The sequence below is a fragment of the Gopherus flavomarginatus genome, chromosome 8, assembly GCF_025201925.1.
Source record: "Gopherus flavomarginatus isolate rGopFla2 chromosome 8, rGopFla2.mat.asm, whole genome shotgun sequence".
Classification (NCBI taxonomy): domain Eukaryota; kingdom Metazoa; phylum Chordata; order Testudines; family Testudinidae; genus Gopherus; species Gopherus flavomarginatus.
In genome coordinates, this window is record NC_066624.1 from 111165606 (window position 1) to 111192196 (window position 26591).

At 44.2% G+C, this 26591-nt stretch overlaps 1 protein-coding gene across 2 annotated transcripts in view; it reads left to right on the forward strand.

The window, feature by feature from the left end:
- Positions 1–26591, forward strand: part of TP63 (tumor protein p63) — a 139239-nt gene that overhangs the window by 69174 nt on the left and 43474 nt on the right. For both annotated transcript variants that reach the window (XM_050964795.1, XM_050964797.1), the window contains one exon: positions 1366–1620. In XM_050964795.1, the coding sequence (XP_050820752.1) occupies positions 1366–1620 (255 nt within the window). The remainder of the gene's footprint in view (positions 1–1365; positions 1621–26591) is intronic.

Consider the following 26591-nt stretch of genomic DNA (forward strand, 5'->3'; position numbering starts at 1 on the left):
CTTCAGCCTCTCCTCATAAGTCTTGTGCTCCAGCCCCCTAATCATTTTTGTTGCCCTCCGCTGGACTCTTTCCAATTTTTCCACATCCTTCTTGTAGTGTGGGGCCCAAAGTTGGACACAGTACTCCAGATGAGGCCTCACCAATGCTGAATAGAGTGGAATGATCACATCCCTTGATCTGCTGGCAGTGCCCCTACTTATACAGCCCAAAATGCCGTTAGCCTTCTTGGGAGCAAGGGCACACTGTTGACTGATATCCAGCTTCTCATCCACTGTAACCCCTAGGTCCTTTTCTGCAGAACTGCTGCTTAGCCATTCGGTCCCTAGTCTGTAGCAGTGCATGGGATTCTTCCATCCTACGTGCAGGACCCTGCACTTGTCCTTGTCCTTCCTGGTCAGGCCATGTTTAGTTTCCAACTGGAAGCTCTTCAGGGCAGGAACTTGCCGGTGTTGTCTGCCTGTTTAAATATCAGGCACTATACAAATACAGCTGCTCGCCCCTTCCTGTGCACTGCTGTTCCTTGGGTTGAAAGGAAACTTGTATCCAGCAAGCCAAGGGCTAGTGCTCAGCGAGACACCTGCAGTAATTCCTTTGTGCCCTTCCCTGTCTGGTCAGTGGGTGATGTCTGTGACTAGCCGTGGTGGGAATGAGAGACACAATGCAAAAGTCTCAAGGGCCACACACTGTAGCCCGTTCACACTGAGTAGCTCCTTTATTGGTGACACTCCATTGATTTCAATGGGATTACTCACTGAGTGAATGAATAAGGGTGACCACTAAATTAGGGAGTGGGAAGGTCTAGGGATCAGAGTACAGGATTATTGGGGGTTAAGAGATCCATAGATTTTTTTTTTTTGAGGTCAGAAGGGACCGTTAGATCCTGTAGCCTGACTGCCTATATAACACAGGCCCTTAAATTTCACCTAGTTGCCCCGTGTTGAGCCCAGTAACTTGGGTTGGACTAAAGCATCTCCTCCACAAAGCCATCCAGTCTTGATTTGAAGCATTAAAAGAGGGAGACTCCACCACTTCCTGTGGTTGTTTTTTCCAATGGTTAATCCCTCTCATTGTTAAACCTATTAGCTGTAGGTTCTCTTCCCAGGCTGGCTGTTGATATACCATGTGACCAGGAGCAAGTCTCTTCTTGCTGCCCCAGTGTCCCCCTCTGTAAAATGGGCTAGCGCTTTGCAGGGTGGTGTTGGACATAACTAGCAGATGTTTGCAAAGCGCCCTCAGCTCCTTCGATGAAAAGTGCTAATGAAATGCTACATATGTTAATGCAATTTCTGGCCTGCAAAGGCAGCCTGACCTGCGTCGCCTGTTTGTAAGTGTATGCTAACGCTGTTATTATTCTCTCTCTGCAGCCGCAGTACACAAACCTGGGGCTCCTAAATAGCATGGAACAGCAGATTCAAAATGGCTCCTCCTCCACCAGCCCCTACAACACGGAGCACGCTCAGAACAGCGTCACAGCACCCTCGCCCTACGCCCAGCCCAGCTCCACTTTTGACGCCCTCTCGCCCTCCCCTGCCATCCCCTCGAACACAGATTACCCGGGACCTCACAGCTTCGACGTGTCATTTCAACAGTCCAGCACTGCCAAGTCAGCAACATGGACGGTAAGGCTGCAGAGAGGGATGCCCTCCTTGACATGGGCCTAGAAGCCACTGGATGGGCTAGTAAAAAGCTATGGGACTGCAATAAGGAGATAGGAGTGACTCATGTCCAGTGTATAATTTTTTGCTCCCGTCCTCCCAAGATCTTAATCTGGGCCATGTCCATTAGGGATAAAAATCCCAGAGTTTCCATGAAAACCCAGGGGGTATGAAGTGCACCCAAGGTGCACAAAATGTGTTCTCTAAGTCTCCAGTTCAGAGAATAAGGAGCCTGGGCACTGAACGCTGGTTGACATTCAGAACAGCAATCCAGTTCCGCAGATTGAAAATAAGAATTTTAGCACAGGAAGAAAAAGGGGTTTAAATCTCCACTCGGCTTCCTCAGTCAAGATGTTACAATCCGATTTAGTGCGCTAAGCGTGGTGTTGAATGAACAGTGATGCCATGAGTGCTGATTTGCAAACAATACTCTCCTTTCTGACTCTCGGTATGGATCTTTCTTTCTTATCCTACACTCATCTTCCAGGCAGGGATTGACTGCCAGTGTTGCCAATTTTCATTCTTTCTGATGGATTTGGTGGTGGGGTTTTTTTAAAGCCCCAGCTCTTGGAATCATGTGATCATGCGAGATTTCCTCCCCCCCGCAAAGAGGGTTAGCTAATCTCGTGAATATTGAGGGTCTAACTTATGATTTTTGAATTCTTGGGATTGGCGGTACTGGATCACTAGGGAAGTTCTGTGCCTGCAAAGAATCGTATATTTGTATTTAAATGTTTTTGTGCAAGAGAGGCCATTGGACCATTTGGAGAGGAGACTTTTGCTTTCTTTGTGTCCAATTATATTTTTAATTTGTAATTTAAGCTTTGAATCCTATATTACCCTTCTGGAAGAAAATGAATCTTTCATATATTCACATATTTAGATGTATTCTTTCAGGCTAATGATTTTAAACCTAGGCATCCAAGTTTAAAAGATTCACTGTTTTATCTCTTTCACTTTAAACCTTTTTTGTGGTTGGTTTTTAACTCTTGTCAAAATCACCTTATAAGTACACTCCCCATCTTTAAAACTCAAACTAACTGGGTAAATTTTAAGATTCATTTTTTTTGGTCATATAAAATAACCTTTAAATCTAAGAGCAGTAAAAACGTACGTTGGTTTTTTTTGAATTGTAACGGGTTCTCCCACATTGCTTGCAACTAAAACATAGTGGCCAGCATTCTGTTGTTGCATGAGAGTTAAAAAAAATTACGCTGACCAGTTTATTCTCATTGTCTAAATAAAAAGAAATTAAGGTTTTGTGGGGACGGGGAGATTGTGGAAATCGACATATAATGGACAGGAAATTATTGCATATCTTGAACGGTTTCTGTTTGCCAATATCACTTCAGAGAGTGTCTAGTCTTCTTAAGGAAATTGAATTGATTTTGAAAGACAAATGTAATCGTGTTCTTTCAAAAACCAAATTGTTGTTGTGTGCTTTCAATGAAAGGGAGGCCATACAGAAAACCAAAGATCTCCTCCTTACCTGTGAGTAATCATGCCTTAGACTGTCGTAGTTCAAATACATATGAAAATCTGGATTTCTCGCTTTATACTGTGTAATTTTATTTTTTCATCTTAAGGAAATGGTGTTGGTCAGTTTTACTTTGCATTTCTCCAGCACAATGCACCTGTTGCATTTTGGGTTATGTTTACCATTTGGGGTGGGGATGGATATATGTTATGTATTTTTTAAAGACATTTTTCATTACATATGGTACAGGGTTTTGTAAGACCAAAATTCAGCACCAAAACGTTTGACCCTCTCTCCTTAGTTGTCTCTGGAAAGTGCTTTCATGCGATGGATCTGCAATGCATTTAGTGCCCTGAATGCAGCAAAGCACATGAGTTGTCCCATGGATATCAAGGGAGCTGCTTGTGAGCTCAAAGTCAAACACATGTTTTCAGTCCTTTCTAGATCATATGCCCTGTATCTGTGTATCTAAATGTGGTAGTAGCTGATAAATGCTGGGTTCAGTTCTGGTGCAGGGGGCCATGCAGGGGAAATTTGAAGTACATGCTGGTGAAAAGTGAACAGGCCTGTAGACCAAATTCCTTTCTCCACACAGCAGCATGGGGAGATGTCGCGCTGGCTTGCCCCACCAGTACACTTCAGTGCTTCCCTGGGGAGGGGCTGTGTGAGAGATGAAAAGGTAACTCAGATCTAAACATTAGATCTCCCTAGTGACATCAGTCAGGACTGTGAAAAACTGCCCACTGTGCAACTTAGCTAGGTCGACCTGAGCTCCAGTGTAGACATGACTAGGCTGATGTAAGAATCCTTTAATCGACCCAGCCTCCACCTCTGGAAGGGGTGGATTAATTCAATCAGTGGGAAGAACCTTCTGTCAGCGTAGACAGTATCTGTACTCCAGCGACACAGCTGCAGCCCATAGTGTATACTCTTTGTACGTACGAGAACCACAGCCGCAGCACCATAGCTGTGCGGGCTGGCTGTCGTGTAGACCTACCCAGTTTTCCTGGCCCACTCAGCTTTGGCCTTTCTGCCAGGTAATGCCGATGAAATTAGTGCTAGTTAGTGGTGAGGTTTTTTCCTTTTTCTTTGTAATGTCCACTGGGGAATGGCCTAAAACCAATACAGCTATTAAGCACTTGAGCAGTTATTTCCATCTTTACAGCTCTGCCCTGTTGCTAATTAATCCACCAACTCGTTTCACATGGGCCTTGGAATGGGTGGTAATATGCATCTGGCTGCTTTACTGCTGGGGTGGGCGGGAGAGGATTGAAAGCTGTCTTCGTTGCTACTGCTTTTAGAAATAAAAACACACTCAAACACTGAGGAGAGAGGGTGGAGGATTGCCCGATCCTCTTGACAAATTCAACAGGTATTAAAGTCTTGTTGGACTCTTTGTTGAGTAACTAATTTCTCCTGTCCCCCTCCCCCCCATGTGACTTCATGCGCTTTTGATTAATGTCTGTCCTCTCCTTTCTCTCTAATGACAGCTTAGGAATTTGCCTGACTGGAAGAGTTTTTTGCAGTACAATGACCTATTAAAAGCTTAATTATGAGAAGGCCCCACCCTTCTTAAGAGCCCCAGAGTTTAAAGCCCTGTTTCTTGCTTTCTCTTGCTGTTCCCAAGGGCAACAACATTAAGAAAGGAAGCCAGGTTACTGTATCACGCTCTTTCTCCTGCTTGGGAGAGGCTTAGCAGGGCTGACCCACCTTGCCCTATTGGAAACCAGTGTCTGTTGCCAGTGGATGATCTTGTCCTGGCTGACAGAGTGCATCAAGGAACAGCCTCCTCTGAGGTTGTTCATGGCTGAGTCACGCTAGGCTTAGCTCATAGCTCTTGAAGGCTGCCAGTTAATTTCCCACATAGGAGTGGCTTTGTGAGATATGGACATTTTGCCACTAGGCATTGGCCTGAGACCACCAATTTATTTTTCCTGGGCCAGTGAACACCTATCAGATGGTAACTAACATTTTGTCACTGTTGATCCAGCTGGACTGGAAGCAGTGACCTAGAAATGAAAGATGCAAAGGACGGTGGATACGGTAACAGGAGGGTTGACTTGCACTTCAGGTTCTGTGGTGGGTTTTTGATCAAAAGTTGACCACAAATCCCAAAGAGAGGCAGGAGTCGCTGTTGGGTGAAACTTTGTTTTATTTCATATGTATGACAAGCAATGAGGCTTTCGAATTTTCTCTCTGCGTTATCTAATGACCGTATAGTAGATATTCCAGTAAAACACATTGTCTAACCAAGTTAGTTTTTCCATTTGTACGCAGCGTTAAATTAATTAAATTAACTACAAATTAAGACTGAATTGTGGAGGACTTCAGAAGAGTCTCTGAGTTTTGAATTCCTTGAGAATACAAGAATAAGGTCAAGCAAATCTCTCTTTTTAAAGGACAAAAATTAAAATCCTGTGAAGTTGGGTGTTTTTTGAACAGTGATATCGAACCCAGAGCTTAAGTTAAATAAAAATCAACTGAAAGTCAAGCTATAAAAAAGGAACAATCTTATTTTTATTTTGTAATGAGAAGTCAAGGGTGTATCATTAAGCTTGAGAGAGGGCCCTTACAATTAAAGTGAAGTCTATGCCTTATGACGTGTCAGTCATTGTGGGATACTTGCACTCAGTGAATTCCCATATACCAGGGCTCAGAATGTCTCCTCCCATTTTTTGAAGCAGAAGAAAACAAGACATTTCAAAAGTTACACCTGGGATTGTTTTCTGCACAAGGAAGAGTCTCATGCATTTGACCCCACCCACTCGGATAAAAAACACACAGACTTTTCCCGTGAAAGATGTGGCAATCAGCTGTCACTAGCAGAACCAGTTGCATGTGGAAAAGATTGATTGCAGTAGGAAAATAAAAATCTAAGCAAGAGAGCAGGGTGAACTAAAGTTAACAGTATGGCCAAACTCAAACGATCAAAAATCACGAGCCAGGCCATTTTAAATTATGAGATTGGTTTAATAAATCCTGAGATGTTTTGGGTTGTTCGTTTTATTTCCCCTTGGATTTCAAGTCTTGCAGGTAAACGTGCTTCACGTTTTCATGCTTTTTTCTGTAACCACGAGGGCTAGACATTTTCTTCCTGCCCTTTTTTAAAGAAAGCTGAGATTTTCATGAAGCCTCTTGATTCCTGAAGCTGGGGCTTCAAGGGAAGCACCTACTATTGCAAGACTCATGGGAAAACCACAAGTGTGGCAACACAGAGTTAATTACATTTCCCTCCAGTACATTGGGTTTAGCAGAGATTTGTCCTTGCAACATTTTGTTGCAGAATCCAGAACTCTGTGAACTTTGACTCTCAAGTTCGGGGCAGGATTGCAAGCTGCTGTTGTGTGCTCATTAACTGTGCCTACAAATCTGCGCGCTGCACATGCAGGTGATCATCTATGCATATAAATAACCGTTTGCTAGTGCCGTTACTCATCTTGTTTGTGCACAGTCACAGGAACTGCATCCAGTTTTAAAAAGCAGCCTTTGAAGGATCTGTTTGAAGCACACAATGCAATAGCTATTCCAATCCTCATGGAAAAAATAGGCCTGCAATATTAAGGTGGCTTCTTTAACTAGACCGATGGTTTCTTTATTTTAAATAAATCACTGCCCATCCCTTGCTAATCAGGGTTCTGCACAGCACATTAAAAATAGTAAATCCAATTTTATGCAGCCCCCACCCCCAATTCACCTATATGTCAACATTATGGTAAAGTAGCTAGAGGCCGGAAACTCCAGTGTGGACGATGCATGCAAGGCCTTAACTCTGCCCGCCCTTTTGAGTGTGTGTACATTGCGATAGTCTTTAATTGCTTAATCACACAGTTATCTCAAAAACATTGTACCATTTTGTCTGCGTTCGCCTCAGATACACATAATTACGTAACATCCTGGAGTCATCCCTCTTGAAGATATGCCGTATGTTGTATGATGCTAAACGTGTACCTACGGTTGAAAAAATCCACCTCCACGTTTGCTAATATCACAGTATATAAAAGGTCAGCGTTAAGAGTTCACATGCAGTCTTAACTTTTGGTGTTTCTTGTTCTTTGCGGGCTCAAATGTGCTAACTCACCCTTTTAGTAACAGAGTTTTTCCTTGGTTTCTGGTTTTCCAGTGTTTCCTTGGAATCGCCTTTATTTTTTTAGAGATAGGAAATAGAGGAAGGGGGTCTTGTTCTGGGACTTTGCAAGGTGGAAAAACTTCAAACCACTCATTGGCACCTGTTTGGGTAGGTTCCATACTGCGGAACTACGCACATAGAACTGATCTGCCTCATCCCAGGCAAGTTAGAAGGTCCACATTGAAAAACTCCTTCTCTCTCCCCTCAGTCTGAAGGTTTGCACAACTCCCAGAGTGCATCGCAGCACGTCCTCCATCTGCTCGCCTTTAAGGGGGCACCCTGGCTAATTCTTCCCCATTCTTGCATCGGGGCACCTGCCTCAGCCCAGTATGCTAGCCAGCTAAATGGTCAACATGCACTTGGACAGCCTTCCTTTAGCTCTTGCTGTAACAGCTACAGCAGGGAGAGAACTGCTCTTCAACATTCAAATAGAGCAACAAACCAGGGGAGCCATGCCCCATGATGCATGAGCTTTCAGGCCATGGGAGAACATTGAAACAGGCCTTCGTTGGCAAGATTTTCTAACATGAGCAAAAAACAAACAGGCACTGATAGGGAATGGGTGTCAATGGTAGTGATTACTCCTGTATATGGAGGTCCCATGAATCTGCTTTCTAGATGGGAGCACTTGAGGAGCCGTGTTTACATTTGTTTTCCTTGAGGGCATGTTCGAGCCTGGCAGTAAGGCTGTAGGCAGTTTGTCCTGTCTCTTTTTGAAGGGCTGATTTTTGACAAGAAAGACAGGAAAACCTTCCATGTAATTTTCTGAAGGAGGTGCCTCCTCGCAGTAAGGAAACATTTTTGTACTAGCTAATCTGGAAAGAACTAGTTCACCCGTAGAAAACCGTTCAGGAGGGGCCTGAGAACCTATTTTTGGATTTTGCACCATAATGAGGTCTGAACACATCCAGTTTCTTATTCATAATAATAATAAAAAAAAATCATAACCAGGGCCTCGTTCCCAGAGACATTCTGTATTGATTAGTTGTATCTTTCCATGTGGCTGTCTATGGTTTTCAGAAACTTTGCCTAATTTAGGTTTTGGGGTTTTTTACTTTCTCTTTCTCTTTATATATTTGTTTTGTCTTCCTCTTTCAAATACTGCAAGGATAGTGTGATCACACAATTTGAACAATTACCTTTAGTATTTGTATTATGGTAGTGCCTCCCCTGAGAACAGGGCCCCATTGCATTAAGCAGCTGCCCAAGGGACACTCCCTCCCCCAAGGATCTTCCAGTCTGATAGACAAGATAGTGACTTGGCTACGGTCACACATGCTGGGTGCTGTTAGAGCTGGGTATAGAACTTGGGTCTGTTGAGTCACTGCCCACCAGATAACAAATAAAGTGCTCAGCACCAAGAACACTTTGGTTGCCAAACAAAATACAGAGCTTAGACAGGTCCTTCCCCAGAAGGTTCACAGTCTCAGGTTGTGCAGTGCGTGTGGGTGGAGCACCATTGACTTAACTGTGGACCACCAGCGCTCTACGCAGCCCTTCCCATTCCAATGTTGCTAAAAAGCAAGTTCCAGAGGGGGCTATATTGGCAGGAGGGGTATCTCTTGCACGGCAATCCACAGAATGAAAAAGCTGAGCCACCATTTGGTGGAAGTGAAATTCTTTGCTTTCTTCTGTCTTTAGTTTATCAAACTGACTCAGCAAAAGTCTCATTCTCTGCCAGCTTTAATAAAAAGAACTAAAGCTTTTTGGTTTTTAATAAGAATTCTCTGTGTCTGGGGCTGAAAGAAAAAGTGTCAGTTAAAAATAATTGTCACCAATGCAACCTAAAAAGCCCCACCTTTCATGAGAAAAGAATAAAAAGAATCATAAGCCTGGATTAGGTTCTTGTGCTATATTTATAATATACATAGAGTTAAAAAAAAAATCACCGTGTGAAGAGAAACACATGATTCAAACCTACCATTGCGCCTCTAGCGTTATTGCCAGAGGAATTAACTTTACAAGGACCAGGCACAACCTGGAAAGGGGCCATCTTTCAGATCAAATCTATGTGGGGCTTGTGGTGTCTGGGAGCTAGGTGAAGTAAGGGTTAAAAACATTGACAGAGAAGAACATTGGCTGGATAGTGGTTGGGTGGGCATCTGAACAGTAGTGAGAGCAGGGAAAAATAGTAGCCCCTCCCTCCCCTTTTTTTCCTTCTGTTGTTCACTCTTGGTTAAAACTTGGCATACGAATAGCAATACTTAGCACTTATGTAGTGCTTGAAATCTTCAAAGTGCTGTGCAAACATCACAGCACTAATCCTCGCAACACCCCTGCCTAGTGGGCAAATCAGGCTTATAATCCCTCTTTTAGAGAGAGTGCAAGTGAGAAGCTGATGAGCCAGATTTTCCCAATGTAGCCACTGAATTTTGATGCCTTGATTTTTTCTTTTTTTTTTTTTTTTTTTTTTTTTCGGGGGCTCAGCACGGGGTCTGCCTTCGGGCTGATTTTCAGTTGGCCTAGTGCCCTCAGCGCTCACTGACTGCAGCAGTGGACCATCAGCGCTTCTGAAAATGAACCCCTTGCCATCTCAAACTGGACAGTCACAAATGTTGGCCATACAGACTTGCCTGGGGTCCCATGGTAAATCGGTGGCGCAGCGCAGCGACTGTTTCCCAGTCAGACTCATCTGTGTCATGTGGATCGGGAAACATTTTTTAAAATGTAAATATTAGCAACGTCTCTCTTTCCTGGTGGTGGTGGGTCGTTGTACAGCTGCCATTTCCTTCCCTCTCCCTTATTTCCATTTTTAGAGTGCTTTTAAAATAAATAAATCGATAACGTTAAACAGAACTAAAAAGCTTTGAGGTACAAAGATATTGGTCATGTCATTATTGTATAATTTAATACCTTAATATTTAGGGGTGGGAAGACAGGACTTAAAATAGACTCTTGTTGCACCTGCCAATATCTGCAAAGTAGAAAGGGGGATGCTTGGGCAGAATATTTCCCTCTTTTAGCTCAGATGGAACATGTTGGATTATGTATCTGCCTATTTGGGTTATTTATAAAGTGCCAGTTTTCCTTCTAATACGCTGCAGACTGGGCTGCAGGTCCAGAATGCACGTAAGCACCTGCCTAAGTGTGTGTGAAGTCAGTTGGACTACGTGTGCTTCATGTTAAGCTCCTTGTGCTGCACTGGGGTATAGGGAGTGTTCTAGTAGAGCAGGCTGTGATATGGGAAAATATTCTGCTTAAAAGACTGTCCCAGATAGAGATGGTTTGTAAATAGAGGGAGCATGAACTTCCATTGCACAATAACTGCTTTTCTTAAGGTTTTTACTACGTAAAGAAGATGTGCAATGTCCATATTTTCACATAGCATATTAGCTACCAAAAATAGCTTCCATATCTATAACTAGACCTGTACAATGTGTCTTTTGATTTATTTTAAACTTCATATTGATATGAGGATGCATTTTCTGTCCTATTACAAACAGGAAAACGTTTAAAAATAAAATTCAACACATTTTATATACCAAATTAACGAAATTGACATGGAAGGAGTAGTTCTGCTCTCTGATACATACTGTGATTACCAAGTTCTGTTTGTTTTCTAAGCTAGGAAGCTCCATACGTGTCTGATACACAGGACCAGTTTATAACTTTCTAATGCAATACAGAATGTCACATTTAGGTGGATGCAAAGTTGCATCACAGATAAAAATGAGGAAATGCAGTTGTATGGCTGACCTTTCTTTTGCAAAGTATGATTTTTTTTTTTTAAATATGGCTTCAGTTTGAACATCCTAGTTTTGTGTTACAGGTTTTCTGCTACTGAATATGCATTTTTAAAAATTGAATGTGCTCTCTCTTTCTGAGGGAAATACTGAAGTTGTTGACTTAGTTCCTTTCAAATATTTAAAGCACATTTCGGTAATTTTTTTTTTCAAGAGGAAGATCAAAAATATCTTTAAAATATATATAAAAAAATCATGACTTTTGGTCTGGATTGATGAAGACCAAAATGTCCTTGCTCTCCTGAGCCATATGAAATGTGTGATGCCCAGGGTACAGTTGTCCATATTGCTAGCCATACCGACTGACCAGAGTCCTCAGATCCGGCATGGGAGCCAAACTACCTCTTCAGCTCTGTTCTCTGCTGCTCTGCAGGCTGGCTCTGCTTTCTGGCAGTGTTGTCTAGTGGATAGAGCTCTGGGCTGGGGCCCAGGAGACCTGGATTCTATTCTTGGCTCTGCAACTGGCCTGCTGGGTGACCTTGGGCAAGTCACTTTGCTTCACAATGACTCAGTTTCCCCATTTGTAAAATGGGACAATGATACTGACCTTTTTATAAAGGACTTTTGAGATCTAATGACAAAAAGTGCTATAGAAGAACTAGACATTATGTATTTTTATTATTTATTTGTGGTTGAACTTCAGTTCTCAGGGCCCCTAACTCATCACATTTACCTGGCAATAAACATTCATTAAAAATATTTTTAAAGTTTATAAACAAGCCAATTGAAACATTGGTTTTGAAGTTTCCAACCTCTAAATCAAAGTGTGCTTGGGTTTTGGCCCTGGCTTAGTTGGTAATTTAATGCTTCTGCAGCTTTATGTCTAGCGTGTCAACACTGTAAGGCACACCAGAGGAAAATTCTTATGCAGAAATGGTTTGAGTGTCTGCTTGAATGAAAGCCGCTCTTCCCGTTTGTGTGGCTGGAGTGAGAGGGAGTCCGAGGGCCAGCGGAGCAGTCTGATGTAGAGTTGGTAGCACTCTTGCACTAGCATCCCTGAACCTGGATGGCCATCAGTACCATTTCATCAATCTCGAACTGATCATCGCCCAGGTCCTTCCCCGGAGCGTGATCTAGTCTATCATGGAGCTAGGACTCCAACTCTCCAGAGTTGGAATCAGAAGAACAGCCCAAGCCCAGCGGTGGGTTGAAGTGCACAAGAGTGAACAGAAGATACCCAGTGGTGATGGCCCTAGGGTCCAGTCTGGAGGTCAGTCATTAAGGAGCAAGGAACCTTGGGGCGCTGGCTTCTGGGAGTTTGCTGTCTGCATGCCAATAGGAAAGAGAGGAGACAAGTTCCCAAGAGATGCTCACCGGACACTGAACATGAAATGACGTGTTCATTAATCAGTTGTGTGATGGTGAGTTTGTTTCCCATTCTTCCTGCTGCCGACTGCTCAGGTTATTAATTCTGAGTCATCCACTTGCTGTCCTATCCCCAGTGTCTTGAAGCACATCAGTCCAGGGCATTGATAGATTTCTTCTTAGGCAGATTTTGCCTTGTTTAAAGGCCTCTCACTAAAGATCATTGCTGCAGACTCCTACCTAGAACAGAGCCTTGGGTCCCTAGAATGGCCATATGGGGAAGGAGCACTGGCCAGATTTTTAAAGGCATTTAAACTTTTGAAATTAATGGGAATTAAGCACCTACGGACCTTTACAAATCTGGTCCATAGTAATTAGATGGCATATGTCACGTGTCATTTTCATGAATATTAAACCGATACAGTAGAAGATCGTGAAACCTTTCTTCAAGGAACTTGACGAAAACCAATTACTTTTAAAGCTGACATTCTCCTCTGGACAGTGACAGTGTAAAATGGCAGTTTCTTACCCCACCATTGCCCCTCAGCACAGTGAAAATATGCCAACTTCTGTGAGAGAAACAAGTTTTTACTGGTCTTCTCTCCTGCTAGCCCATCAGGGCCAAGAGGAGAAAGGCCTGGATTCTCCATCTTCTGGTGCAGCATCAGCAAATTTGTTCACTAAATTCCAATCAGTTACATAAGCCAAATCCAGTAAAGGAAATGGCATTGCATTGGTGTCATTTGCAGGCAAAATCAGACCACCCCCATCCCTGGGAGCCTTTCCTGTTGGTGATGTCTGAGGAGTAAAGAACCCATCTTGATAGTGGATTCCAGGTTGCATTTGCAAGCCTGGCCATTAGTAAAACATGTCCATGTAAGTGCCTTTGATGTGGAGTCGTTGAGAGACCACAAACTTGGCACACCGTGATCCCATTGTTAGTCACTTACCAATAGGACGGTACTCTCTAATGAAGGCATCTTCTACTAAAAGTGGAGCAGGATGGGGTTCTACATTTGGGGGCAGCGTATTAAAATAGGGCTAATAAAGAATCTCTCTTGTGTAGGGTTTTCCTGTGCCCTTTTAAACTTAGTGTGCATTGTGGTTTTCCGTATTGGGTAGTGATGTGGGGTGCCTAACTAGAGATTACCAAGTGTCACTGCTCCTCAAAAATCAGCATCCTTTGAGGTGTCTTAAGCTGGCAATTCGAAATCACCTTGAAAATCTAGGCTTATATTTTTGTCTCCTGCGTGAAGCGGTGTTAGTGTGATCTGCTCTCCGAGGAGCTAGCGCTCGTGGGCTTCCTAGAGACGCACGGCTTAGCTTGTATATGAACGGTGACTGTCCTGGGCTGTCATTTGGCAATCTGCTTATTGCTCACTTCCCTGCTCAGGCAAGGCGCCTCTCCAGTCTTCTATGTAGGCGGCCATGTTCGGGGACTTGGCCATCCTGGGAAAACAAGGGCGTAACCGTTAGCTCAGTCAGTTTTATCCACTGGTCATTCCAACCCAGTTACACCTTCCAGGGATCGTCCATCCCTCCAGCCTCATTAGGGAGAGGCTCTTGCCTGACTTGTCACTGACTCACTTACCACTATATGAACTAACGTCACACTTGTCCCAGTGAAATGTGTCATTAGGCAGCCCTGAAATATAACAGTAGCATTTGTATGGACCCCTGGCATTGTTGGGGTTGCAGTGGGGAAAACGTTGACTGCTGACCCTCCGCTCGCTTACATTTATCTACAGTAGTAGCTCTGATCCTAGCACATCTTGAATAACCAGGTGTGTTTTTGCTTGCACGGCTGCAGGTAAGTTAGAGTTAATAACAATAAAAAAAAAATTAAACAACCTTTGAGTTTTGGCCGCAGGCAAAGTAGGTGAAACGATGTGTTTTGGAGATGAATGTTCTTGCAGGAGGCAAGATGTAGCTTGCAGAAGAACATCTGCAACCAATCCATTCTGTATGAGATGGGGCCAAGACTTGTTTGTTTCTCAGTACCTGTTCAAACATGTAGCACAGCAAAAATTTCTAAACTCACTGTGGAGGGTGGGCCGGCAGAGAGACAGAGAAATCAAGCTGAAAGTTGACTAAATAGCTGTGATTTCTTTGTAAAACTTTTAGACATGTTGTTAATTCAATTAGCAACTTTCAGTGCATAATAGAAGAGAGCTTGATTCTTTTTTTAAGTGCTCACATTGGTGGCCAGAAAGTATCTGGCCTGGCTAAAATTTTAAGTCTGTTCTTATCAGTTTAATATCTACGAAGACCTATCTCTGAGGACTTTATTAGAGACACTCTCTCTAGTGCCTCGATGAAAGAGACTGGGAGTGAGGATACTTGGGTTTTGTTACTGACTCTCTCATGACATGCTGAAACCCATCACAGTAGCATTTAATTTCAAAAAGGGGAACTACACAAAAACGAGGAAGCTAGTTAAAAACCGAATTAAAAGGAACAGTCATGAGTGAAATGCCTGCAAGCTGCATGTACACTAATTCAAAACACCATAATAGAAGCTCAAAATAAATGTATACCTTGTCTTTTTTAAAAAAAAATTCCAAAACAGTAAAGCCACTATGGCTAAATAACAGAGTAAAAGAGGCCATTAGATGCAAAAAGACATCCTTTAAAAACTGGATGTCAAATCCTACTGAGAAAAATAGGAAGGAGCATAAACTCTGGCAAATCAAGTGTAGAAGTATAATTAGGCCAAAAAAGAATTTGAAGAGCGACTATCAAAAGAGACACAAACTAACAGCAAAGTTTTCTTAAAGTACATCAGGAACAGGATGTCTACCAGACAGTCAGTGGGACAACTGGACAATAGAGATGCTAAGGGAGCACTCAAGGAAGACAAGGCTGTTGCAGAGAAGCTAAATTAAATATTTGCATCAGTCTTCACTGCAGAGGATGTGAGGGAGATTTCCACACCTTGAGCCATTCTTTTTAGGTGATAAATCTGAGGAAGTGTCTCAGACTGAGGTGTCAATAGGGGAAGTTTTGGAACAAATTGAGAAATTAAACATTAATAAGTCACTAAGACAAGATGGTATTCGCCCAAGAGTTCTGAAGATACTCAAAAATGAAATTGCAATATGAAACTCATTTGTGATATGTAACCTATGGCTTAAATCAGCTTCTAAACAAGATGACTGGAAGATAGCTAATGTAAAGCCGACTTTTAAAAGGAACTTACGAAGCAATCTGGGCAATTACAGGCCAGTTAACCTAACTTCAGTACCAGGCAAAATGGTTGACTCTATAGTCAAGAACAAAAATATTAGAGACACAGATGAACACGATATGTTGGGGAAGAGTCAAGTCTGCTTTTGTAAAGGGAAATCATGCCTCACCAATCTCTTAGAATTCTTTGAGCGTGTCAACAAGCATGTTGTTAAGGGTGATCTAGTTGCTGCATTGTATTTGGACGTTGACAAAAGCCTTTGACAAGGTCCCACACCAAAGGCTTTTAAGCGAAGTAAGCAGTCATGGGATAAGAGGAAACATCCTCTCATTGTTCAGTAACTGGTTAAAAGATAAATACAAAGGATAGGAATAAATGATCTTTACACAGTGGAGAGAGGTAAGTAATGAGGTCCCACAAGGATCTGCACTGGGACTAGTGCTGTTCAACACATTCATGAAATGATCTGGAAAAGAGGTGGCAGATGATACAAAATTATTCAAGATACTTAAGTCTGGAACAGACTGCGAAGAGTTAAAAGGGACCTCACAAACCTGGCAGACTGGGCAAGAAAATGGCAGATGAAATTCAGTGTTGATAAATGCAAAGTAATGCACATTTGAAAACATCATCCCAATTATACATACAAAATGATGGGGTCTAAATTAGCTGTTAGCACTCAAGAAATGATCTCAGAGTAGCCATGGATCATTCCCTAAAAGCAACTGCTCAGTGTGGCAGTCAAAAATGCTAACAATCTTAGGAACCATTAGGAAAAGGATAGGTACAGTGGTAAATATCGTTGTCAGTTAGCTGCATGTGCTCTCCCTGGATGCTGTCCCAGCCCTGTGCAGATAGTTGGTTCAGCAGACCTTGATACTACTATTACCCAGAAGGAACCACTGGCACAGTTCGGCAACAAAGGCAGTCGACCAGGTTTATTGCCTTCATGACACAGTACAAGCGCCTGGCTCCGTGGTTATAGGAACACTAACACATGAGTGCCCAGTGACAAGGAATGGCTCAGTCAGCAGCAGGACTTTCTGTTGTCCCCAAGGCCGCACAACGGGTTACAGAAAGGCACCCCAATATTTATAGACTCAGACAAATAACTCTCTTACCATCTTACGTGTTTCATGACAGCTACTAGTTACCATCCCTTGTATCATGCTCCAGGTGTCTAAGGTACAACATCTCTATTCATTATTTCTAGCAGATCCTCTTGGGTGGTGGTAGGCCAGGATGTCCCTAGGCTAAGCTTCTGGAGTGTGTTCTCACACATACCCAATATCTGTTGCTTCCTAGGAGTGCCTGTGTTTTAGCCACACTACCAACACTTTTGCCAAGGTCATATAGTGAACTTGTAAACATCTGCTTTAATACATAGCCTAACTTTGGTTCACAGCCTGTGATTCAAGCCTCAGATCTTGCACCAGGCCCAGTGCTCCAGGCTCTCTTTTTTTTTCCTACAAATATCATAATGCCATTAAATATCATAATGGTGCAATCACATCTTGAATCCTGTTTGCAGTTCTGGTTGCCCCATCTAAAAAAAAAAATATTGGAATTGGAAAAATTACAGAGAAGGACAACAAAAATGATTAGGGGTATGGAACAGCTTTCATAAGAGGAGAGCTTAAGAAGACTGGGATTGCACAGCTTGGAAAAGAGACAACTAGGGAGGATATGACAGAGATCTGTAAAATCATGACTGGTGTGGAGAAAGTGAGTAGGGAAATATTTGCTCCTTCACATAACACTAGAACCAGGGACAACCCGATGAAACTAATAGGCAGCAGGCTTAAATCAAACAAAAGGAAGTATTTCTTCACACAATGCACAGTCAACCTGTGGAACTCCTTGCCAGGGAATGTCACGAAAGTCAAAACTATAACTGTGCTGAATAAAGCATTAGGTAAGTTCTTGGAGGATAGGTCCATCAATGGCTATTGGCCAAGATGATGAGGGACGCAGCCCTATGTTCTGGGTGTCCTTAAACCGCCGACTGCCAGAGGTTGGAAGTGGATGACAGAGGATAGATTACTCGATAATTGCTGTGTTTTTTCACTCCCACTGAAATGTCTGGGCACCGCCACTGTTGGAGGACAGGATACTGGGCTAAATGGACCATTGGTCCAACCCAGTATGGCCATTCTTGTGAATAACATTGGACAAGTCTCCAAAACTCTAGGACATGGACTCCTAGTGAAATACACTTTCTCACATGGTACTGACCATGGTCCAGTTTGGACAGCAAGAACCAAATGCAGAACGAATGCTCAGCAGCCACAATTTAGAAAGCTTATTAATCCACCTATAATTTTGTCCTTGAAACGTCTCTTGCCCGTGTAGCATGGAGCAGTCAGCTGAGACAGTAGCAAAGCCTATAGCAGATTCCCTCACATGCAATTTAGAATATTGACAAAACAGGCCCAGAAAATACACATGGAGTTGAATGCATGACTCTCACATGTAGTTACCATGACTGTGCACATAAATCAGGGAGTTGTATATTCCACGGTTATTCGAATATTCCGTTATTTGACTTAAGGTACAGTTCAGAATTGAATCCAGATCTCCAAGATCTCCTGTCACTGGCAGACTGCGACAACTGATCCTCTGAACTCTGCCTTGTCATAAACAATGCTATCAGCGCAAAGACCAGCGTGCTGTCTGCTGGCTCATTGTTGGGATGGAAAATATGTTCCCTAAGGCCTTCCTCTTCCTCCTCATTACTGGGGCTACATTTGTGTGTTCGGAGCTGAGGGGAATAAATCAAGAGAGCTTCTGCGAACAAGAGAGAGACGTGGAAATGGGGCTTCTGAAATGCTACCGCTGGTCCTAGGAGAGGGCATACCTCTCAAGGGCCAGATACTGAGTTCTGCACCAGCCAGCTATAGGAACAGATCCAACATACAGTGCCCCTGTCGGTGTAAAGTTTCTTTCCTCCCCTCTCTCGCAACCGCTCCTAGAGTGGGTATACTGGAATGGAGAATCTGACCTCCCGAGTTTGGGTTTCCTACCATTGGATCCTGTAGCTCCTGAAAAAGGCTTCTTCAGCCAAGCTTGGTTGCTCTGCAAAGTCCATGATGTGCAGGTGAGTTAAAGAAGTGCAGCGTGTAAGAGCCTCTCCCCTCCTACGGCAGTGTGGCCAGGACTCATCGGTAGTGCACGTGCTTTGGTGGAATTAATGCACTTTTGAGCGCGTACCCACAGTCCCATGCATTTGTTGGCCTCTGCCGTGCATCCTCTTGCAAAGGGTCTTCCTCAGACCCCAGGAAGCTTTATATTTTCTTGCAAGCCACCAAAAGGCTTAAGAGAGGCCCTTGCTATGGCTTGAGGAGAGCATCAGTTACTGGGTCTTGGTCCCTGTGGGTCACCTTTACCTGTAGAGATGCTCAGGCTATTCCCCATTGTGCATCTCCTGTGCTCCCTTACAATGCTTTTCCTCCCTTCATGCCTTGGGTCTTCACAGCCATGTTGCTGGACCAGCACCTTGAGCAACAGCACTGCCTAGATCTGGGGAAAACGTTTTCGCAAAGGGGGTTCCAAAAGTGTGGGCCTTCCTGTTCGTTGGCTTTTTGGAGCCTCCCTTGCAAAAATGAGCACAGGCGGCTTGAGCGTGGAGCCCTGGGAGGCGTCTGCCGCTTGCTGAAATTATGGGCTTTGTTCTCATTTTTTCCCCCCCGGGTAAGCCCTGCCCATCGCAGGCCTCCTCCACACACCTACAGTGCATGCCAAAGCCTCACGTTTTACTTGAGCTCCGGCCTTTAATTTCTTTTCCAGATGCCATAATTTGATTCCCCCTCCAAATCCATGCTAGCGATTTGAAAAGTCCCCTTTTTTCCTTGCAAGAGGATTCCATTCAGGGCTGCCTGCAAAGCCCCTAGTCTAGAGTGTGCCTGCGCATGTGGGAATCTTGGCTCCACGAGCAGCTAATGTTGCGCAGCTGCAAAGTGTACCTGTAGGAGTGGATGTTCCATGCAGAAAATTAGCTTAGGGAGTCAAGACCACATTTTTCTATGCTAATTAGAGGATTAAAGAGGCAGGGGTTTGGAGCCAACTGTCAGCATGCCACAGAAGAGAGCCTTTGATGGTTGCATCTGACTGGAGATTAAATTTATTGCGTTTTAAATAAAAAATGCGGTAACTGTGTTAGTTTAGCTGGGCCCCCAAGAATAACTCCAGCCCTCTAATGCTGGGCAGCTGGTATACTGTGGCCCCTAACCAGACTCTTCGTAATCATCTCATTTTTTCCTTGTGCTTCTCCCATTCGTTTGTACCTACCGGATGTCTCTTGTCTGTACTTTAAATTGTAAGCCCTTCGGAGCAGGGACTGCTTTGAGTTCGAGTGAGACCCCAAACCCATTCCACCGCATAGCAGAGCTGCATTTATGCGCCTCTGGTGCGTTTCGGCAAGGTTCGGGTGTACATCTCATCCTACGTCAGCCGTTTGTCAATCCTTGCGTTTAGCTCTTCAGAAAAACTGAGCTCCAGATCTCCAAATCTCATCTGACTCCTTGGTGCTGCTCAGGTTTAAAACTAGTGGAGTGCAGGGGCAGGATTGAGGATAGACGGAGCTGGGGGATCCCACTTAACAGGTCCCCAATTGGTTTATGGACCATCATGGCAGACCTTGTGACAGGCTGTCCCACAGAAAGTCTGTTCTCTGGATTGTGGCATATTAAATGCCCAGCTGTGAGTCATAGAGTCTTAGAGATGTAAGGTTGGAAGGAACCTCAGGAAGTCACCTAGTGTATTCCTCCTGCTCTCAGGTAAAACCAAGGAAACCTAGATCATGCCTGACAGGTGATTGTCTACCCTGTTCTTAAAAACCTCCAATGATGGGGATCCAATGGCCTGAACTAGCTGGAGTTTTAAGGCTTGATAGGTGGATTGCCATTCAATGATATTCATAATTATGCAAGTTTAAGAGACAGATAGAGGGATGCTCAGATCTCATGCATTCGGATATGACTGATTGCTTAGGCAGACAGGAGTCAGTTTTCCCTTATGTACAGCATTGCTTATGATTGTGCATTCTGTGTTTCACGGAGGCTGTGCCCCTTCCTTTGAAGCACCGGGTGTGAGCCGTGCCAAAGGTAGGATACTGAAGGATATGAGCCAATTATTTGTGGTGGTATTGCAACTTCATGTCATCTTTGTTTATCTGTGCTCAGCGTGGGACCTCTCGGTGCCAAAAAGATGTGGATAAATTACTGGGAATCCAGAGGAGAGCACAAAATGAAATTAAAATGCTGGAGGGATGTGATAACCATCCACAATTACAGCACATCTCCCTTAATTGGGATGTGGTTAATTGAGAAATGTGATTAAATGGGTCGTTTCCCAGGGAGTTTCCCCCCTCCCATTGTTGTTGTTCAGTGGCAAGGGCTGCTCATTTGGGAAAGTGATGCTGCTTTAAATGGGGCGATCCTGCCCCCTGACTGCCTAATTATACACACCCTGGTCCATCCAGAGCTTGCAATCTGCCCAGGGAGCGCCGCCGGGACTCAGAAGCTACGCAGCTGTTTCCATCATCCCTCTTGTGGTTTTTCTTGGAAAGCAAATTTCAGATTTGCAGCCCTGGAGATTTACACCAGAAACCTGCTTCAAAGAGTTTAACCCTTGTCCAATGGGAATGACTGAAAGACATCATGTGATCTATGGGACCCACTGAAACTACATGAATGGCTAAAAATCAACGTTCTGATTCCAACCAATGCCCAGATCGATGGGTTTTCTCAGATCATTCAGTAAATTATTTCAAGGAGTGATCGAATTTGGGGATCTCTCTCTCAGTGCTCAGAGGCAAAGGCCCTGGCTGAATCGATATATGTGCCGAGTTGATTTCCCTGCAAATAGACCCGTGCATTCAGCCCCCTTCATCCCTATGGAATCCTATTGCACTCAGTAAGGTGATGGAGGAATCTGCCCAGGGAGCTGGTACAATATGGGGCCTTAAATCTCACTTGTCATCCTTCTGTGTAGCTTTCTGTGTCCTAGTCACAATGTTCTCCCCTGCTTCTCCTGGCTATACAGTGTGGAGTGGGCCCGGGACTGGATAGGCTTCATGCATTATCTCAGGGAGACAAGGAAATGGGGAATGTGCCACTGACTGACTGGAATTTGAAGGAAGTTGGTTTTGAAGGAATGACTTGGTGGTCTGCCCAGCAGCTGCAGGGATGTGGCAGGTGTCATGTTTCCCACAGTGCCCAGGGAGCTGAGGCCCTAGTTCAGCAGGGTACTTAAGCAAGTGTGTAACTTTAAGCATGTGCATAATCCCTTTGAAGTCAATGGAGCTGCTCCCTTGCTTGAAGCTCTGTAGCTGCTTGCGTACCAGGCTGAATCAGGTCTTGGCTGAGAAAGCATCCAAATCAATTGCTGCTTTCCTAGAACTCTTTGAGAGCTGTGGATATCTCCCCGTTAGATTCCCCCACCCCACATTCTAAACAAACGCCCAGTATCGGTCAGGTCAATGGGCCCAGGAATGTAGGTGTCCTGGCAGAAAGGAGTATATTCAGTTTTGATGCTGTGAGCGTATATCCAATTGGACCCCCTCCAGAGTAGTAAAATTCTTGCTCCATTATAACGACCTCCCTCCGTAGAGGACCCTTTTCAGGGGATCTCAGAGCAGGTTAGGAGCATTAAGCCTCACAAATGCCATGTCAGAGACGAGGTGTACAGATAAGCAAATAACCATGTCCCAGTTTCCTTAACTGATTTGGTAGTGCTGGCTGCCAGTCCTCTTCCTCCTTGGATTCAATACATCCTAGCCAGGGTAGCGTTATTGGCTGTCCTGTTGAATGATTGATGAAGCACTCGATAAGTAGCAGGAAGAGGAGAGGATTTGCATAGACATAATCCTGGAAATTGTGCATAATGTATCAGGAAATGGGACTGTCCCTGGCGGTTCATGTGGAGAAAACTTGTCACCTGTTCTTGGTTTCAAATGGAGAACAAGGTGCAACTCAGAAATTCAGTGAAAACCCAGCGTCCCTCTGGCAGAGGGGTCATGCTCACCTTTTCTGTCACGAGCAAGAAGATGCTAAGGACTAACCCTTTCTACAAAGGAGGCCCATAAATCTGTGCTGAAATACTACCCTATGGAATGCTTCAGATATACAGGAGGAAATCGCTGCTCTCAGAGCAGGTGGGTGTGCTGTTTCTGCAGTCAGAGCAAAGGAACAAGGTGCTCGTGTGTGCGCTGCCAGCGAAATAGAAGACGTGATGCTACTTGTAAGGTATGCACAAGACAAGACCAGAGGCGCCGTACAGCTTCACTACTGGCGAGAGCTCAGTTCGGACTTGCCTCTGCCCTGTGGCCTGCAGCATTTAGGGAGAAATTGAGGACGCTGCTAGTTGCTCCAAAGCTTTGCCTGGTGGGAGCTACCCTCATCTTAGTTTTTGCGGGAGGGTGGGGGTAAGGAGGAGCGTTTGAAGTGAACAGGAAAATTACTCACCTTAATTATGCCTTTTCCTGGCCCTGCCACAGCCTTGAAAGCCTGACGGATTTAATTTTTTTTTTCTTCTTTTGTGCTTGATTAATACTCTAGTTTATTAGAGCGCAGAACTGGAGAGGAGGCTGCACATTCCCCACAGGTGGAATAAATGGGGAAAAAAGAAAAGTAAATGGATCAAGGATGTGACTCGGGGATGCGGGGAGGATCCCAGAACCTTTCCTTCTGGGACTTTGATCCTTCGGTGCTAATGAAACATGAAATCGTTTCGTTGGCTGGTGTGATTATCTGTGTGGACATAACAGCTCCCTGGTGGTTCATCAGCAAGGTTTGCACCCGGGGCCTTCAGCCCCCGGCCCAGCACAGACCCCTGCCGATGAGCTAAAGGTGTAACTCCATTAGCTGGTCATGTTAATAGTAGGCTGTAATCCTGTAGTGGACCAGCCACTAGAGGGCAATATGAAACTCATGTTCACTGTGTAACGTTGAGTTATGAGTATAATACCTGGTGCTTAACTCTGTCCTCGCTGCAGCCTATTCTGCTGAACGTTTTTTAGATTGCAAGCTTGTAGGGGCAGAGACTGTGCCTTCTTCTGTCGAGAAAGCCCCTAGTACGTTGTGGGTGTGACTGTGCGTAAGTAACAGAACCACACTGTAGACAGTGTGGTGCAGGTTGGTGCATCTCTGTCTTTGTCTGGCTTGGGTTTGTGTGTGCCAGAATCCCTTGGTTTCTGACTCTACAGAAACCCATAGGTGTGATGCCACCTGATTGATAAACTAGGGGAAAGACGATAGGCCTGAGCTACTCTGTTTTGTCAAACACACAAATTCAAGATCAGATGAGTTCATGTCAGTTTTTGAGAGGGAAGAGGGTGACCAGATGTCCCGATTTTATAGGGACAGGACCAATTCTGGGGTCTTTTTCTAATATTGGCTCCTATTATCCCCCACTCCCATCCCAATTTTTCACATTTGCTGTCTGGTCACCCTAAGAAGGAATATCCTACCTCACCAATCTCCACCAGCCTCTGATGCTCCCTGGGGACAGCAAGCAGCCTGAGAATCCCCTTTTGAATGAGAAGAACAGGAGTATTTGTGGCACCTTAGAGACTAACAAATTTATTTCAGCATAAGCTTTCGTGAGCTACAGCTCACTTCTTCGGATGCATGGAATGGAACACACAGACAGGAGATATTTATACATACAGAGAACATGAAAAGGTGGAAGCATGCATACCAACGGGAAGAGTCTAATCAATTGAAATGAGCTATCATCAGCAAGAGGAAAAAAAAACGTTTGAAGTGATAATTAAGATGACTCATAGAAGGTGTGAGGAGAACTTAACATAGGGAAATAGATTCAATTAGTGTAATGACCCAACCATTCCCAGTCTCTGTTTAGGCCTGAGTTAATTGTATCTAATTTGCATATTAATTCGAGTTCAGCAGTCTCTCTTTGGAGTCTGTTTTTGAAGTTTTTTTGTTGCATAATTGCCACCTGCAAGTCTGTCACTGAGTGGTTAGAGAGGTTGAAGTGTTCTCCCACTCAAAAACCTGGTTTTTGAATGTTATGATTCCTGATGTCAGATTTGTGTCCATACACCTGTCATAACTGTCCTACTCAGATCTGAACCTTAGAGTTCAGAACATGAGAAGCTAGCATGAAACTTCCAAACTTAACAGTCCCAGGCCCGGAACTGGAACAGCCCCCAAAACCAGCACCAGCGCCAGCAATCGCAACCACATCTTCAACCTCACCGCCAGAAGGCACCAGCGACCCAGAACTGGCAGAAGCAACAGACAACCATACCGACGAGGCTCAGCCAGAGCCTGAAATACCCCCAGGTGCACCACTGGAGAGCGGTTCACCAGCAACGGAAACAACCCCATCACCTACATCGCTTCCAGAGGGACCAAGCCCAAGTCCACAGTCTGAGGAAGAACTGGTGTCCCCAGCCTCAAGGGAACAGTTCCAGACTGAGCAGGAAGCAGATGACAGCCTTCAGAAAGCTTAGGCGGCAGCACGGAGCACCCCACCGCCTCTCAGCTCTTCTAATCGATCCCACCGCTACCACCATGTCATAACTGTCCTACTCAGATCTGAATCTTAGAGTTCAGAACATGAGAAGCTAGCATGAAACCTCCAAACTTAATTACCAGCTTGGATCTGATATCGCTGCCACCAGCCAGAAAAATTCCAGTGTCTGGCTCACTCTGGTCTCCCCAAAACCTTCCCTGGGGAACCCCCAAGACTCAGATGCCCTGAGTCTCACCACAAAGGGAAATAACCCACTTCCCTTCTCCCTCTTCCCCTCCAGGTGTTCCCTCCCTGGGTTCCTGGAGAGAGATACAGATTCAAGCTCCGTGAATCTAAACAAAGGGATTCCACCCTCTTTACCTCCCCCCCAGATTTCCCCGCCCTGGGTACTCTGGGAGATTCCCTGTTTCAAGTCCTTGAAACACAAGTACCGAGAGATCTAATCTCTCTCCCCCCTCACCCAGAGGGTATGCAAAGTCAGGCTTAGTAAATCTAACACACAGAGATTTTCCCCCTCCCTTCGTTTCTTAGCCGTAACCAGTGAAAAACACTCAAACAGGTCTTAAAAAGAAAGCTTTATATAAAAAGAAAGAAAAAGGACATAAAATGGTCTTTGTATCAAGGTGACAATATACAGGGTCAATTGCTTAAAGGAAAAAATGAATAAACAGCCTTATCCAAAAAGAATGCAATTTAACACATTCCAGCAACTACATACATGTAAATACAAAAAAACAATGTAAACCTATTGTCTTACTATCCTTGTACTTACAACTTGGAAACAGAAGATTAGAAAGCCTGGAGATAGAAAGATCACTCTCAGAGCCGAGAGGGTCACCGAACCAAGACAAAGAACAAAGAACTCACACCCAAAACTTCCCTCCACCCAGATTTGAAAAAGTCTTGTTTCCTGATTGGTCCTCTGGTCAGGTGTTTGGTTCCCTGTGTTAACCCTTTACAGGTAAAAGAACATTAACCCTTAGCTATCTGTTTATGACAACACCGCATACCGCACACCATACAACATAAACACTAACCCAGGAACCTATCCTTGCAACAAAGCCCGATGCCATCTCTGTCCACATGTCTATTCAAGTGACACCACCATAGGACCTAATCACATCAGCCACGCCATCAGGGGCTCGCTCACCTGCACATCTACCAATGTGCTATATGTTATCATGTGCCAGCAATGCCCCTCTGCAGTGTACATTGGACAAACTGGACAGTCTCTACGCAAAAGAATAAATGGACACAAATCTGACATCAGGAATCATAACATTCAAAAACCAGTAGGAGAGCACTTCAACCTCTCTAACCACTCAGTGACAGACTTGAAGGTAGCAATTTTGGAACAAAAAAACTTCAAAAACAGACTCCAAAGAGAGACTGCTGAACTCGAATTAATATACAAATTAGATACAATTAACTCAGGCCTAAACAGAGACTGGGAATGGTTGGGTCATTACACTAATTGAATCTATTTCCCTATGTTAAGTTCTCCTCACACCTTCTATGAGTCATCTTAATTATCACTTCAAAAGTTTTTTTTCTCCTGCTGATGATAGCTCATCTCAGTTGATTAGACTCTTCCTGTTG